Source organism: Tursiops truncatus, chromosome 7 (assembly GCF_011762595.2).
Source record: "Tursiops truncatus isolate mTurTru1 chromosome 7, mTurTru1.mat.Y, whole genome shotgun sequence".
Taxonomy (NCBI): Eukaryota; Metazoa; Chordata; class Mammalia; order Artiodactyla; family Delphinidae; genus Tursiops; species Tursiops truncatus.
This window is the reverse complement of record NC_047040.1, coordinates 37,982,618-37,996,604: the sequence shown is the minus strand read 5'-3', so window position 1 is coordinate 37,996,604 and position 13,987 is coordinate 37,982,618. Positions and strand designations below refer to the sequence as shown.

At 41.0% G+C, this 13,987-nt stretch overlaps 1 protein-coding gene across 9 annotated transcripts in view; it reads right to left on the bottom strand.

Moving 5' to 3' along the window:
• ANKRD44 (ankyrin repeat domain 44) overlaps positions 1-13,987 on the bottom strand; it is a 317,342-nt gene that overhangs the window by 78,365 nt on the left and 224,990 nt on the right. For all 9 annotated transcript variants that reach the window (XM_073807446.1, XM_019939220.3, XM_033859922.2 and 6 more), the window contains exons 13-16: positions 12,078-12,146; positions 10,585-10,725; positions 8,876-8,956; positions 5,758-5,869 (exon numbers count right to left, since the gene is read on the bottom strand). In XM_073807446.1, coding sequence (XP_073663547.1) covers positions 5,758-5,869; positions 8,876-8,956; positions 10,585-10,725; positions 12,078-12,146 — 403 coding nt within the window. The remainder of the gene's footprint in view (positions 1-5,757; positions 5,870-8,875; positions 8,957-10,584; positions 10,726-12,077; positions 12,147-13,987) is intronic.

Below are 13,987 nucleotides of genomic sequence, written 5' to 3'. Positions count from 1 at the left end.
CAGCCCCCTAAAGTGTGTGGAATTCATATCAGATTTCCAAGCGATCTCCTTGAAGCTTCTCTCACTGGGCTTGGGATGAGGATTTCTCCCGCGCTATAAGGGCAGGGGAGTGGTGATGGGACGTGAAGCAGAACTATCTCCAAAGAAATCTGCTCTCTGATCTCTTAAATGGGCAAGGGGGCCATGGGTTGAGAACTAGTACCTGACTTTGAAACGTGGGGGCAATGGCTCCACTGTCCTGAGCACTCAACTGAAGGTGAAACTGAAATTGTTTATTTTAATACAACCTATTGAATGGTTCTTTCATCAATTGCCAAATTCATTCATGGTAAAGCCAAAAAAATTTCTTTTTTGCTCTATTACAAAGAGATAAGTGGAACATTTTGTCATAAAATATTGTCTACTCCAGTGTTCTGAACATAGACTCACATCCAAATTCTGATTCAAAACTTGTGGGCTTATATTTTTACTCACAGCAGTGAGGAGGCTGCCAACAGCATCAAAGTATCTGTGCCCACACCTCTGCTCCCTCCCTTAATGAGAGTTCTCTATAAGATTTTATGTTTCTCTTCAACTGAATTAACTAGAAGAAAAAACAAGACTAGCATTGTTGAAGTTTCCACTGCCCATTGGAAGTCCGCCTACTGGGAGGTCATGTTCACCCCCAGTTCCATCTCTTAGCAGAACCTCTGGGGACAGAGAAAAGCCATCAGAGACTTGTTTGGGGCTGGGGTTCAAGTTCACTGGGTTTTCATCGTGTCCTCAGCTGACTGCTAAGTAGCTCTCCTTTTCTTTTTTTTTTAAACCCCTCTTCTATATTCTACTTTCTCAGTCTTGAGAAGCTAAATTAGACACTGCCAATGTGAGTACATCTTATGCAAAGCCAGGTGGTAACGGTTTCCTAAAGCCCCATGATAAATACAAGACACATTTAAAAAGCAGCATAATTTCAGTGTTCAGTTGCCCAAGACACAACTGTCTTCAGAGAATCCCAGAAATTCCTAGAATATACACACAGGGGCGTTTGTCACCCCCATAAACTCTCCCAGTTGAAGTTCAAATTATCTCATAACAGTGAAAGGGAGAGAAGGTCCCAAGGAAGCAGCCAAATTCCAAGCGATTTGGCACGGTAGAATCTTGGACTGAATTTAATCAGAGGCCTAGAGTTTTCAAACAATCTCTCTAAATTTCCGTAGATAATTTATGTAATTATACTGGCACATACATTTTTCCATTTCGGTAACAAAGCCACAAAGATATTTCTTTCACAGACAAATTTTTAATGTTGTAAGAGAAAAACAGTGTGCCCATATAAACTCACAAATTCCAAGTAGGGGCACGACTCTGATTTTCCTCTCCAGAGTCGGTAAGAATGCATTCCAGATAAAGGAAAAGGGAGGCACAGAGCTCTCCTTCGCCAACTCCCTTCCTCCACTCAAACATAAGTCTTATTCAGACACAAGATGCTTTATTAGCCAAGTCTCCTCTGTTCCACTTTGATATTTTGATCCCAATTGAATATGACTGATGACAGCTCTCAGCATACACTTGTGGGCAGATTTTTGCTTGCACACATGGTACGTACGTCTTTGATCAAGCCCAGCTGAAAACACTGGCCTAAGTAGCCAGACGTGGCAGAATTCTGAACCTGTTCTATCAAGGCTAAGGGGTTCACCCTACTTTCTAGAAGTTTTTTGCTCATTGAATGAATTCAATAGTACTTTATATAAGGGAAATAGAATGAAAACAACTTAAATAATTTCTGTTCCCTTTTGATTATAGCAAAATGGACTGAACACAAAGGATGGTTTACAAATTCTAAGCTTATGATCACAGACAGGAGCCGTAAACCACGAATGCCAAGTAAACACACACTAAGAGTCAAATAAAATATGCATCAAAATTAATGATATGCATAATCACAGTAATTGCTCTCTGGGAAAAGAGGCAAAAGACAAATTTTACCAACCTCACAAATCAGCTGTCTCTGATGCCACCCATCTTTTTTAATCCTACTGCTACTCCAAAGCACAAAGGCCCCGGTCTGCTACGGGAGGCCCAGGGGCCATAAATACTCATTTACTCTCTCCACACCTTCCACAGGCCAGAGACATAGGCTAGGAAATGTGACTTAAAGAAAGGTCTCCCTGGAATCTCCTGGTGGTCCAATGGTTAGGACTCTGTGCTTTCACTGCAGGGGGCACAGGTTTGATCCCTGGTCCTGGTCGGGGAACAAAGATCCTGCATGCCGTGCAGTGCGGCCAAAAAAAAAAAAAGGTCTCCCTGAATAATTCTTGCTCAGAGGCTCAAGTAAGCCATTCAGAGCTACCAGAATCATGTATTTCATTGTCATAATTCTAGCATCTAACACAGAGTCAGGACCAACTTGTAAAACAGATAACCCGCTAGGAGGACTGAGGTGTTTGTGTCATGAGATAAGGGAGAAGATTGGCATGGTGGTAGTGAGTCTTAGGTACGTACCTCCTAGTGCATATTGGTTAAGTGGCTTGCTTTCCTAACACCTAGTCCTCAAAGAAATGGGAGTTTTAAGGAGCATGAGTGCACTGAGGTCCTAGTCGAGAGAGAAAGTTAAAGTTAGAAAAGATGCCCTTCAAAGAGCCCTTATTGTTCAAAAGCAGTCCTTATTTTCATCACAAGGAAAAAATCTTTTTCTTCCTTTCTCTCTCTCTCTACTTCCTTCCTTCCTTCCTTCTTTCTCTCTTATCTATATGAAATGATTGATATTAACTAAATTTATTATGGTACTCATTTCACAATATATGTAAGTCAAGTCACTATGCTGTACACCTTAGAATTATACAATGCTGTATGTCAAGTATGTACATAATTTCCAAGAATCATTATTGCTTCGTAAATCACAGTGTTGACCTAATCAAGGGGATAATTTCATTATCATATAGCACTTGTGAAACTTTCTGTAGACAGAAAACCTTTTCATTGGATAACAGAAATAATGGCCCTGAAAGGGCTTTCCTGAAAAAGGAAAATAATGTGCCATATATCATTTACATAGAAAAAAAGGTGTTATGGGTAAATCTTTATCAGAGTTATTATACTATGGGATTAAAGATAACTCACCAAAGTACTTTAAAACAGCACAAGTTATCAAGACTATAATAATCCTTGAAATAAGAGTTCATATGTCCAATGATGACATATGGTTTTCATAGAGAAAACCAATTAAAGACAGCTGTGTCTTAAGTAAACTTTGGAATGCAGGCTCATACGGGTAGTTACAGTAGTAAACCTTCACTCTGCCACTGATTCACACACACACACATACACACACCCACACACACACACACACCCCTTTCTTTGTGGGATCTAAACACAAATCCTATTTGCTGATAGGTGATAGGTCTAGATCAACTTCCATTGCTGGTGTTAGAAGGAAGAAGTGATTACTGCCTTATATCTTAACCAAGTCCTACCAAGATTTTGCCCTATGTTGAAAAGCTTTGGATGGTGGTAGAGCTTTGACCAGCAATGGAAGGCAGCATGATGTGGTAAAAATATATATATATTTTTTTAAATCAGGGATCCTCATTCATGGTACCACTTCCTCTACTGACCAGAGCTATGACTTTGGACAACCTAGTAAATGCCCCTGTGGTTTGGTTTGTTCATCTGTAAGATAAGAGATTGCCCCTTGGCCACTTGTGATTCTACTTTAAATTCAGTTTATAGAAGGCTCTGACCTCACTGGCTTCCTACATCTTCCTATGGAACTGGGTGGTTTAAAAATATGTCCACAAATTCTTTGATACTCCTGCGCTTGGAAGGCGGCATCTACTTCACCCCTCTGGATTTTGTGACTGCGGCAATGAACAGATGCCGCAGAAATGTGAACTTCAAGGCTAAATCGTTGAAAGTAATATGGTCTCTTTCTTTTACTTGCTCACTCTCACTCACACTCTCTCCCAGGGCAGATACCTTTAGCAACCCGAGCCACCAGGTAAGATATCCAGCTATTCTGAAAACACCATGCTAGAGAAAACCGCAAAAAGGAACCACATAGAGACGGAGAGAAAGGCCCAAGGAACGTCAGCAATTCGATTCTTCCTACCCACGTGATTGACAAATGAGAGAAGAAGCCTTTGAGATTATGCCAGCCCCGACACTGTAATCTCATAGGGTATTAACTAGAACTGCTCAGCTAAACCACACTTGAATTCCTGACCAGAAACAAATAAGTGATTAGTGTTGTTTTAAGCCACTAACTTTGAGGGTAATTTGTTATGCAGCCACAGTAACTGGAAGAGGAACCATGATGGAATTAAAACGGGAGAGAGAAAAAAATGCCACCCCCAAGGTCAAGCAAAGAAATCTTTATCATCCACAAGAACCTCAGGAAAAGCAGACTTGGAAGTCCGCAGAAATGATGAAGGTACTTACAATTCACCAATAAATGTCACAAAAATCAATACCAGAATAATCACCTTTTTATTTCCAAACTGGGTGATCTTTATGAACATTTTCCCACATTCATAGTTAAAACAAATATAGTAAGAAAGACCCTAAGTGGAACCATTTGAAAAACCAGCAGCAAGGCCAAAGGTAAAGGGCCTCACTGGGGCATCGAGTCATTTCTATGTCGGCGCTCACACCATCGCTTGCGGGCTCTCTGCCTCGTGCCTTTCTCAATAAACTATGCAGTTGATGAAGGGCAAGTGTTTCACCAAACACACCTTCAAATAACTCTGAAAAGTAGGGCTTCTCCTTTAAAAGAACAAGGAAAACAGTTGGAGTCCAGTAAGGAAGGTGGCACCTATCATTGGACCAGAGATGGTGAGTTTGGGATACCCCATGTATCCTGGTGAAGCTGAATCAAGGGTGGTGCTCAGAAGACAGCAAATGATGGCCTGCAGTCAGGATTCAGCCACAAACCCATAATTTTTCTTTCTAACCCACCCAGTGTTTTCAAAGCAGGAAATTCCACACAAAAAGTCTAGATTTGTAGCTTCTCTTGAAACAGTGGAATTCTAGCAAACCTGGGTCTGCAGTACCATCTGGTCTCCATCAGCTGCAGCTGACTAGCTGTTTCTCCCCTCAGACAGAACATGTCCTATTTGCCACAGTCCCCACCACTCCCTATTATCCACACCTGGGCTCACTTCACTTGTTTTTTATATTCCTGTGCCTGTAGACATTTGAGTTTGCATCTGGTAACCTACACCAAGAAAGGAGTTTCAGACTCCAAATCAAGTGTTTCTTGATCACTAATGGGTTTGAAATTTGGGGTGGTTTAGAAATTCCAGTAAATTCTGCTGTTATACCCTTGCCGATTTCTTTTCCTAAACCGCAAATGTGGGACTATAACAAACCCATGTGCCTAATGGTTCTGTAAGTCATCTTATGACACTGTTACTGGATATTGGGGTGCTAAGTGTGACTCTGGAAATATATACTAAGCTTATTTGATACAACCAAATTATCTTCAAAATACAAACTGTGTCCACAACAGGGTCTAAAATTCCTAGTCCAAGTTAATGCGGAAAAGAATCAATTGTTAGTCAGCTCTGAGATTAGAATGGGCAGAAATGGAACAAAAAGACCTACATATTGTAAAGGGAAACAATTTAATAGCTTACCACAGAATATCTTTCCAGGTGAGTTCCCGTGGGGACTGAATTAGGCAGTGAGGGCACATTTGTTGAGAGATTAAGACCAGCATTTTCAGGTTTGGGTGTATGTGTGTTTGTGTGAGAGAGAACAAATCAAGACAACACAGCTCACCAATTCCAGACATTGTCTGTGGCCATAGGCAGCAGCATAATGTATGCTATTGTAGCCTTCCTTGTCCCGGATAGATGCATTTGCATCATGTTGAAGCAGAAACTCTAGACATCTGTAAGTATAAAGATGAGATGTTATTTCAGAAAACATCTCTGGACCAAAAGGGATAATTAATGTAAATGTTCTCTGAAAACATCTCTGGACCAAAAGGAATAATTAATGTAAATGTTCTCTTATTATAAGTGTTCCACAAAGCACTTTGTGAGTTGAAGTGTTTCTTTAAAAATCCTGCAGCAATGAGGGTTTATGTACTGGATGTTTTTTGTGTGTTTTCTGCAGCTATCTTTATTTCAACTTAAATTTTTTTGGTCAAGCCACGCTGCATGTGGGATCTTAGTTCCCTGACCAGGGACTGAACCTGCACCCCCTGCAGTGGAAACGCAGAGTCTTAACCACTGGACCACCAGGGAAGTCCCCTCCTTCAGCTTAAAATAGCCATTCTAGAATTCAGGAAAAGCTTTAGGAACTAGAGGGTAATTAAGTTTTTTTTTTTTTTTTTTTTCCCTTCTCATCTTAAGGTACAGAACCTGCCTGTCATCAAGATTACTGAATAATAAGTTTTAGAGCTCCACATCCAAAAGACAAGTTCTCAGCATAATAAAGAAGTGGTCAAGATATTGCAATGGGATAAACCTCAAGAGAGGGGTGTTTATTTTTAAACCTTGCTACTGGAGACTCTGAGATCAAAAGGTTGGAAAAATAAATAAAATAATATTATATTTTATAATAATAAAATTTTAAATAATATTTAAAGTAATAAAAGCCTTTTCTGACACAGTTGTAATTTTTTCTGAAAAAAACACCATCTTTGCAATAGGTAAGAGGAAGGGGAGTGGCGCCACCTCCGCTGAAGAGCCCCAGACTCCAAGACACAGGTACTCGGGGACGTAATGTGTTCTGTTCAGGGCGTGTTGCAAATGGGACCATCCTGCTGGTCAAAGAGGGAAGACCTAGACAGGGAGCAACGTTCCACGATTTCGGTTTTATTTCTGTGACAGTGGGACAAACATGTCCTCTACAAGGCCAGGGTGATTCAATTTCATACTCAAATCAAAACTGTAAGATCCTAAATATAAGCTTGTATATTAAATAAGACCTCAATGGACAATTTCTATAGTTTACTCAAAAACCTTAAAATTACACTTACCTAAGGCAAAAGGAGTAAATAAAGCACACACATAGAGAGATATGAAAACAGACATTTTAATTTCTAGAAAATCTGATGAAAGAGGAATTTTTTAAACCAAATACCTACATATCACATGATTCATCCATAAAATTCTCTGTAATAAATCAAACTATTATTGGAGTGCTGACGTATCAGGCTGTCTTTGGTGATTTATACCTTAAAAGGAAGTCTTTTTTTATTTTTGTAATTAAATGTCCATGGACTGAATCCTAGGTGTGACTCATTTTAAACTGAATTTGGCTCCTGAAATAAAATCACTCAGTAGGAATAGCATTCTAGTGAACACACAATTCCCAGCTTCTGAAAGGATTATACTCTAAAAATCAGTTGATAAATTTAATATGTAATTTGGAAAATACTGGGATTACTCCCAAAGAGCTATTTAATGCAGAATACAGCTGAACTATAACTGTCAACAGTACTATTAGAAATAACAACAATACTACAGAACGTGAATATTCTCCACATTGTTCCTAAGGGAAAATGAAATCCAGTCTTAACTGGGAATGCTTGTCTTCTTTACCATCCAGGGCCCTGACTAGTAATTTTGGCACCTAAGCTGCAAAATCAAGAGAGGCGCATTAGGTCAGGGGTGTATTTGGACAAGGGGAGTAGCATTTCATTGCATGAAACAGATCTCCAGCAGGCTGGTCCCTGCCTTCCCCTGCCTCTCCTGCTCCTTCCCTCTCCATCAGATGTAGAGAGGGCTGCTCTGGCCCAGGACAAGCTTGCATTTCACTGGAGAAGGGAGTGTCTGCTGAGGTGGCTTAAAATTCTACAGTATTTGAATACCATTATTTTAATTTTGGACTATTAGGCAAAACCTTTGTTATTCTGATTTACTCACAGCGGTGTTTCCTGTGCTCACCCCAGGAACAGTCAAAGTTATGTCCCCACAACTTGCACTGGGGCCTCACTTGCTAACCACACCTTTCCACAATGGTCTGGACATGGGAGGAGAGCCCAGTGGGCAGTGGGAAGACCCCAGAGTGGATATGAGCATTCAAGTCAGAGAGAAACGGGTCCCTCTGACAGCAGGAGAAGAGAATAAGCAAGTTAAGGACTGTGTGTGTGCAGACTCTTAGAGCACTACATCCACTGAGCCTCACAGGGGCAGGACACAAACTGTGGGCACCAGTTATTCAAGTGTTCATTCATTCAACAAACAGTTACTGATCACCAGCTACCTACTGGGCACTGCACTGGGCAGAGCACAACCTTCTCACTGCCACTTCCAGTGCACGAAGGGCTCTCAGAGGAGGAAGCATTAGGGGTTCCGTTATCCACAGCCCTGGGTGCTGGCAATCACTCCATCACAGTAATAGCTGAATCTCTGTCAGACACCAGAGCAGGGCAGGTGGGATGAGGGGTGACAGAGCAGCTGTCTGCAGGAAGCAAGGAGCTGTTTGTAAGTTGATGGGTGTTTTCTGGGGAGAAGGGGAGAGTACGACTGGTGCATTTCACACCAAAATCTCAAAACATTTATTCATAGAATCTGCTAAATTGTTACCCTCAGGTCACAAAACGAGAGCCTGAGGCCCTCAGAGGAGGCTTAATATGTCCCCTGAGGCATACTACATGGCAGAGTGAGAAACTGTATTTAACGTACCTAGTCCTAAAAACTGCTGACCAAGCACAGTGATGGTCACGGCAAAGGTTTCAATTTTAGAAAGAGTTCCTTGTGTGAAAACAGCATATTTGAAGGATATATTAAAAGAATAGTTTCTTCTTCAACAAAGGCAAGCCCACATCACTTCTGCAAGAGCCCAAGTGAGACCCCGAAATAGTAAGGCTGGCCCATGCGCAACCCAGAGCAGCAGACAAAGCATCAGTAACTACACCTTGTTCTTAAGCTGAGAAGAAACTTACAATGCAGCTTCCTTTTCTTTCAGCTCTCTGTCTCTTTCAAGTTCTTCGGAATTTTCATGGGCGTTTCCTAAGATAGTCTTACTTCTCAGCATAAGGGAAAGAAAAAAAAATTACAATTAGTGGCAAAGTTGCTAATGATTTTGGTGCAGTTTATATCTTAACAATTTCTCCCCCGACTCAAAAGAAGCAAGTGCTACTGATTTTTCATGGAGGATATACGTGGTTCTCCCCAAGGCCATCCAGTAAGTCTGTTCTCTCCCAAGGAATCTGACTGAGAACATGACTTTCCTAAAACTTCCACCGAGGTATCAGTGATTAAGACAGCAGTTATGCTGCCCACCCTTCCATGAGTATTCTAAACTCCCCACGGAAAGAGAAAGTGACTAGCTTAAACGTCCCTGGCTTCTACAACATTCCTTGATGCCTCCTTGGCAGTTGAGCATCTCATTTATCCAGGAATAAATGGGTTCCTAAGCACCCCTTATGAGCCAGAGCAATTCTTCACTATCTAGGATTCCTCTGCCAGCTCTTAACAGATGAAGTATACTTGTCTCCCATTCTATTCCAAGCGAACAGCATAGAGCTTGGCATATAGTAGATGCTCAATAAATGTTTGTCGAATTAATAACATGCGGCCCTGGGATCCTGAGGCTACAACAGTCTTGCCGGTACTATATGAAGGAAAATAAGCTGCGTTTTCCAAACTGTGGAAATACGGATCATAATCCATTACTGAATTGTGAAATCAATTTAGCGGGTTGAAGTCAGTAGGGTTTTTTTAATGAAATAAAAGTATATCAAAATGCATCCCACACAGCAAAAGTAAATATGGTTTTATGAAATCTTTGTTTCCATTTTCCATACATATGTATAAAACATATATATCTGAGTGTGTGTATTGGGTCATGATGTAAAATGTATTGCTTAGTGTGGGTCATTGTCTAATGCATTTGAACGCCACTGCTCTACAAGAAAAGGAGCTAGTACTGACCCAGAAGCAACTCCATAGCACAGGGCAGCAAATAACTCAGTAGTTCTCCAAACAGGATCACCGAAAAGTATTCCTATGAAGGAAGGCCTGGTCCTCAAGTCTTTGAGAACAGGCTCATAAACTGTGGGTACCTCTTCCACCTTTTCCCCCTGAACTGGTTCACTTGATTCTGCTTTCCATTCCTAGCCACCTAGAATCCACATATGATCAGGGTACCCAACTTTCTGTATTCCAGCTCCTGAAAGAGTATTCATGCCCAGGTTGGAACAACAGTGCCTATTTTAAAATACTGATGCTGCATTTGAAGACTATCAGGATTATGCATAGATGGATATTTTTGACACATGACGTATTTATTAGCAAATGTAAGTCTTACAGCAAATGAAGCGTGTAAGTGGTGATGATGAAAACCGCAGTATATGACAAAACAAAATTTGACAGGTTTTGAATGAATTGAAAACCTGGGCTTGACAGCTCCACTTGGCATTCAACCCAAAGAACAGAGAGGAGAAGTAATTGTGCAGTGACACATATTAATCAAACGTAAAGAGAGCAGAATGGGAAACCCGGGGCTAGGGATGAAGCAATTCTAACTCCTTCAGGTCTGGGTGAGAGGGATTCTTCATTCACACTCTCTGTGAGGCGGTAGGAAGAAAACTTAGCAACCTCCCCCCACCTCGCCCACCCTGAGAGGAAACAGAAGTAAGGCTGTTTTTACTTTCTATCCATGTCTGATGCAGCAGCATAGTGCAAAGCGGTGCGGCCCCAGTCATCGGTTTCATTAACGCTGGCCCCTGTGGTCACTAATGTCTCAATACAGTGGAAATGACAATTTGCAGCTGCATAGTGCAGAGGGGTCCTGAAAAACAAACAGCAGTCTATGACTTCATTCAGTCTGCAAAACAGACGCCCATCACTACACCAGCACAGACAGCAGTATTCCTAGGGGTGTTGGCTCTCAGTGTGGAGGCCAAGACACATGACTTTCTCTGACTTTATGTTACAACGAAGGCTACAAAGATGGTGGCTTCAGACAAGGCCACCCACCTGTAGATCTCTCCTTTCTCTCCATTCCTAGTGCCTATCCTGGTTCAGGTCTACATTACTGCTCCTCTGGACTCTTGCAATACCACCCCTTTTGGCCTCCTCTGCCCTAATGCAACTTCCACGTAACTTTTAGTGGGCATCAATGAAGAACTGGATTTTCTAAGGTCCAATACCTACATATAACAAACCTGTACTAAAACCTTCAGTCCACCCCAGTGAACAATGCCTTGATTTTTTAGTTTGGAATTGAAGACTTTGCCAAGCTAGCCCTGGTCTATCTTTATAAAGTCTCTCTCTCTCCCCTAAATGTGTCTAATGCTGTTTCCAAACTGAATGACCTGAGGTTTTCTTGATCATGTCCTCACTTCCTCCACCTTTCCTCGTGCTGTTTTCTTCCCTGTACCAGCTAGTATTATGGCATGATTTAGCTATGCATGCAAAGGACAAATAAAGTAAGAAAAGTTCTATGACCCATCCCAATAGCCAAAGGGGCTATAGGTGGCCTGTGTGTGTTTCATGTTTTATTTATTTATTTATTTAAATTGGGGTATAGTTGCTTTACAATGTTGTGTTAGTTTCTGCTGTACAGCGAAGAGAATCATATATACATCCCTCTTTTTTGGTACCTTCCCATTTAGGTCACCACAGAGCATTGAGTAGAGTTCCCTGTGCTGTACAGCAGGTTCTCATTAGTTATGATTCATGTTTTAAATGTGTCTAAAGATTTATCCCAAAATGAAATGTTCAATAAATACAATAAAGTGCTCCAGATCTTGTGACCAAATTCTGGGTTGGAAGGGCTGAAGTGTTCTACTCTGCTACAGACAGAATTTTCTAAACTATATCCATGTGGGAAATCACATATTTTACAGATACAAATATATATGCACATATAAAATATGTAATCCTCCACATGGATACAGTTATATATATATATTGGAAGCATCAGAGAAACAACTGGCACTTCTAAACAGAAGCAGGGAGAGGAGATTCTTTCCTCGTGCCTTGTGCCTGCTTTGTTGGTGTAGAAGGGGTTTCCTTCTGAGAATGGAATCTCCCCAGCTAGCTTCGCTGTTTACCATTTCAACATAACACGATTTCCAGATGGACTGCTCCCCACTCCTTTTATTTAGGCACTTGAAGCAGAGTTCCCTGTTTACATACCTCCCACACTTGTCCTTTTTATGGAAATCTGCTCCGCTGCTCTGCAAGAGTTTTATACATTCCACATTACTAGAAAGACAGGGAAAACATCATTAAGATGGTGGCGGTCAACTGCTGGGCTATCTTCAGAAAGAGCTGTTTTCTGCAGAGCGCACGCCCAGATGAAATGAGAGAACTAGCTTTAAATTCTGCTAACACAAAAATAACCTGAACACATTAGAGTAATGCCATATCGTAAGGATCTAAAGTTCCCACAATTCCTTTTTCAAAGCTAATATATCAATACGTTAGAGAGCTTGAGGGAACATTTTCAATTCCATGACTAAAGAATTTAATGATTATTACGTGATGAAACCTTTCAGTGATGGTTTTCATCATTTACCCTAAAATTCTCTTTCAACACCATCAAGAGTTTATGGAACAACCCCTTAAACCTAGAATAATTTCATGTCACCTTTAAACAATAAGCCAGAATGGATGAGCGTTACCTTTTATCACGGCAGAATGAATTCACTATGATAACCATTTTCGACCCAGACTCTCCTTAATGGAAAATAAAACAGCAGCATTTCCCTGTCTTGGTAATCTAGGTAAATGAACGTGCAGAACCAAGGCCGAAAATGATGTAATGGAGCGTAGTGATCTTCCAAAGCTTCTTTGTCATTTGCAGAAGCAATAAATCATGTTTAGTAGAGAGAAAAGAACCCATTGAAGTGAATTTTCCTATTGAAGGGCATACAGCTAAACACTAATCCTAATAGGGGTTTCAGACATGAATCCAGAATGGTTTGTTGCCACTTTTCTGTACAGGTCTGATATTTTTTACAATGGGGGCATAAAAAGAGACACTCATCCATCATTGTTCTAAACTTAGGATGCTAAGAAGTGGCCTAGGATTTATGACTTTATTATCGTTTAAATAAGAAAAATGATCTCATTAATGATAAGCGTGAGGAGGGCTCTCCCCACCCCACTTCCACCTTTTATAGCCACCTTTCGCAGAGAACTAGCGACTAGTTTAAGTCATAAAATATAAGAACTTTATGAGGTCATTATGTGTTGGTGTAACATGTCAGCTGATGTAAAGCACCTGTCTCTTTGAGCCAAAGGATCAAAGACAGAGACAGATCCAAGTTGCGTGGCTCAGGAAGTTCATACAATTTGAGGAAATGGGGTGAGGAGAAGGAGGTTCTCTTTAAAAAAAAATAACAAAATTATGAATATAAAACTAGATACAACGGGCTTCCCTGGTGGCGCAGTGGTTGAGAGTCCGCCTGCCAATGCAGGGAACACGGGTTCGTGCCCCGGTCCCACATGCCGCAGAGCGGCTGGGCCCGTGAGCCATGGCCGCTGAGCCTGCGCGTCCGGAGCCTGTGCTCCGCAACGGGAGAGGCCACAACAGTGAGAGGCCCGAGTACCGGGAAAAAACCCAAAAAACTAGATACAAGACTTTGGAAGGGAGCCATGCAAATAAAGGGCCCTAAAGCTTCACAGTCAATCCACCTCTGTTAAATAGGTAATACCTTTGGTCATATACAGTTGACACATGGAGAAGCACTGCTGTTCCTTAGTCTTAGGAAACTGATTAAGAACCAACACCTTATCCAAACGAGGACATCCAAAGGAAACCATGTTTGGCCAATGTGTGGTCATATGTCAACAATATATTGATCAGAGCCTTAATCTAACCACTTATATGAAAAAGAGTATCTGATGAAAAATTCTCTTTACAACTTAAAAAAAAAGGCAAGGATTAATTCACGTTTTGCCTATCCTTTGGGTTTCTTGACCTTTGTTCACATTTAATCATTATAAGGACTTAAAAATCAGTTTTGAAATAAGGACCAAAATGTCTGTAAATGAACATGAATTAACTCAACCCTGGATTCCCTTGATCATCAACCACCTTC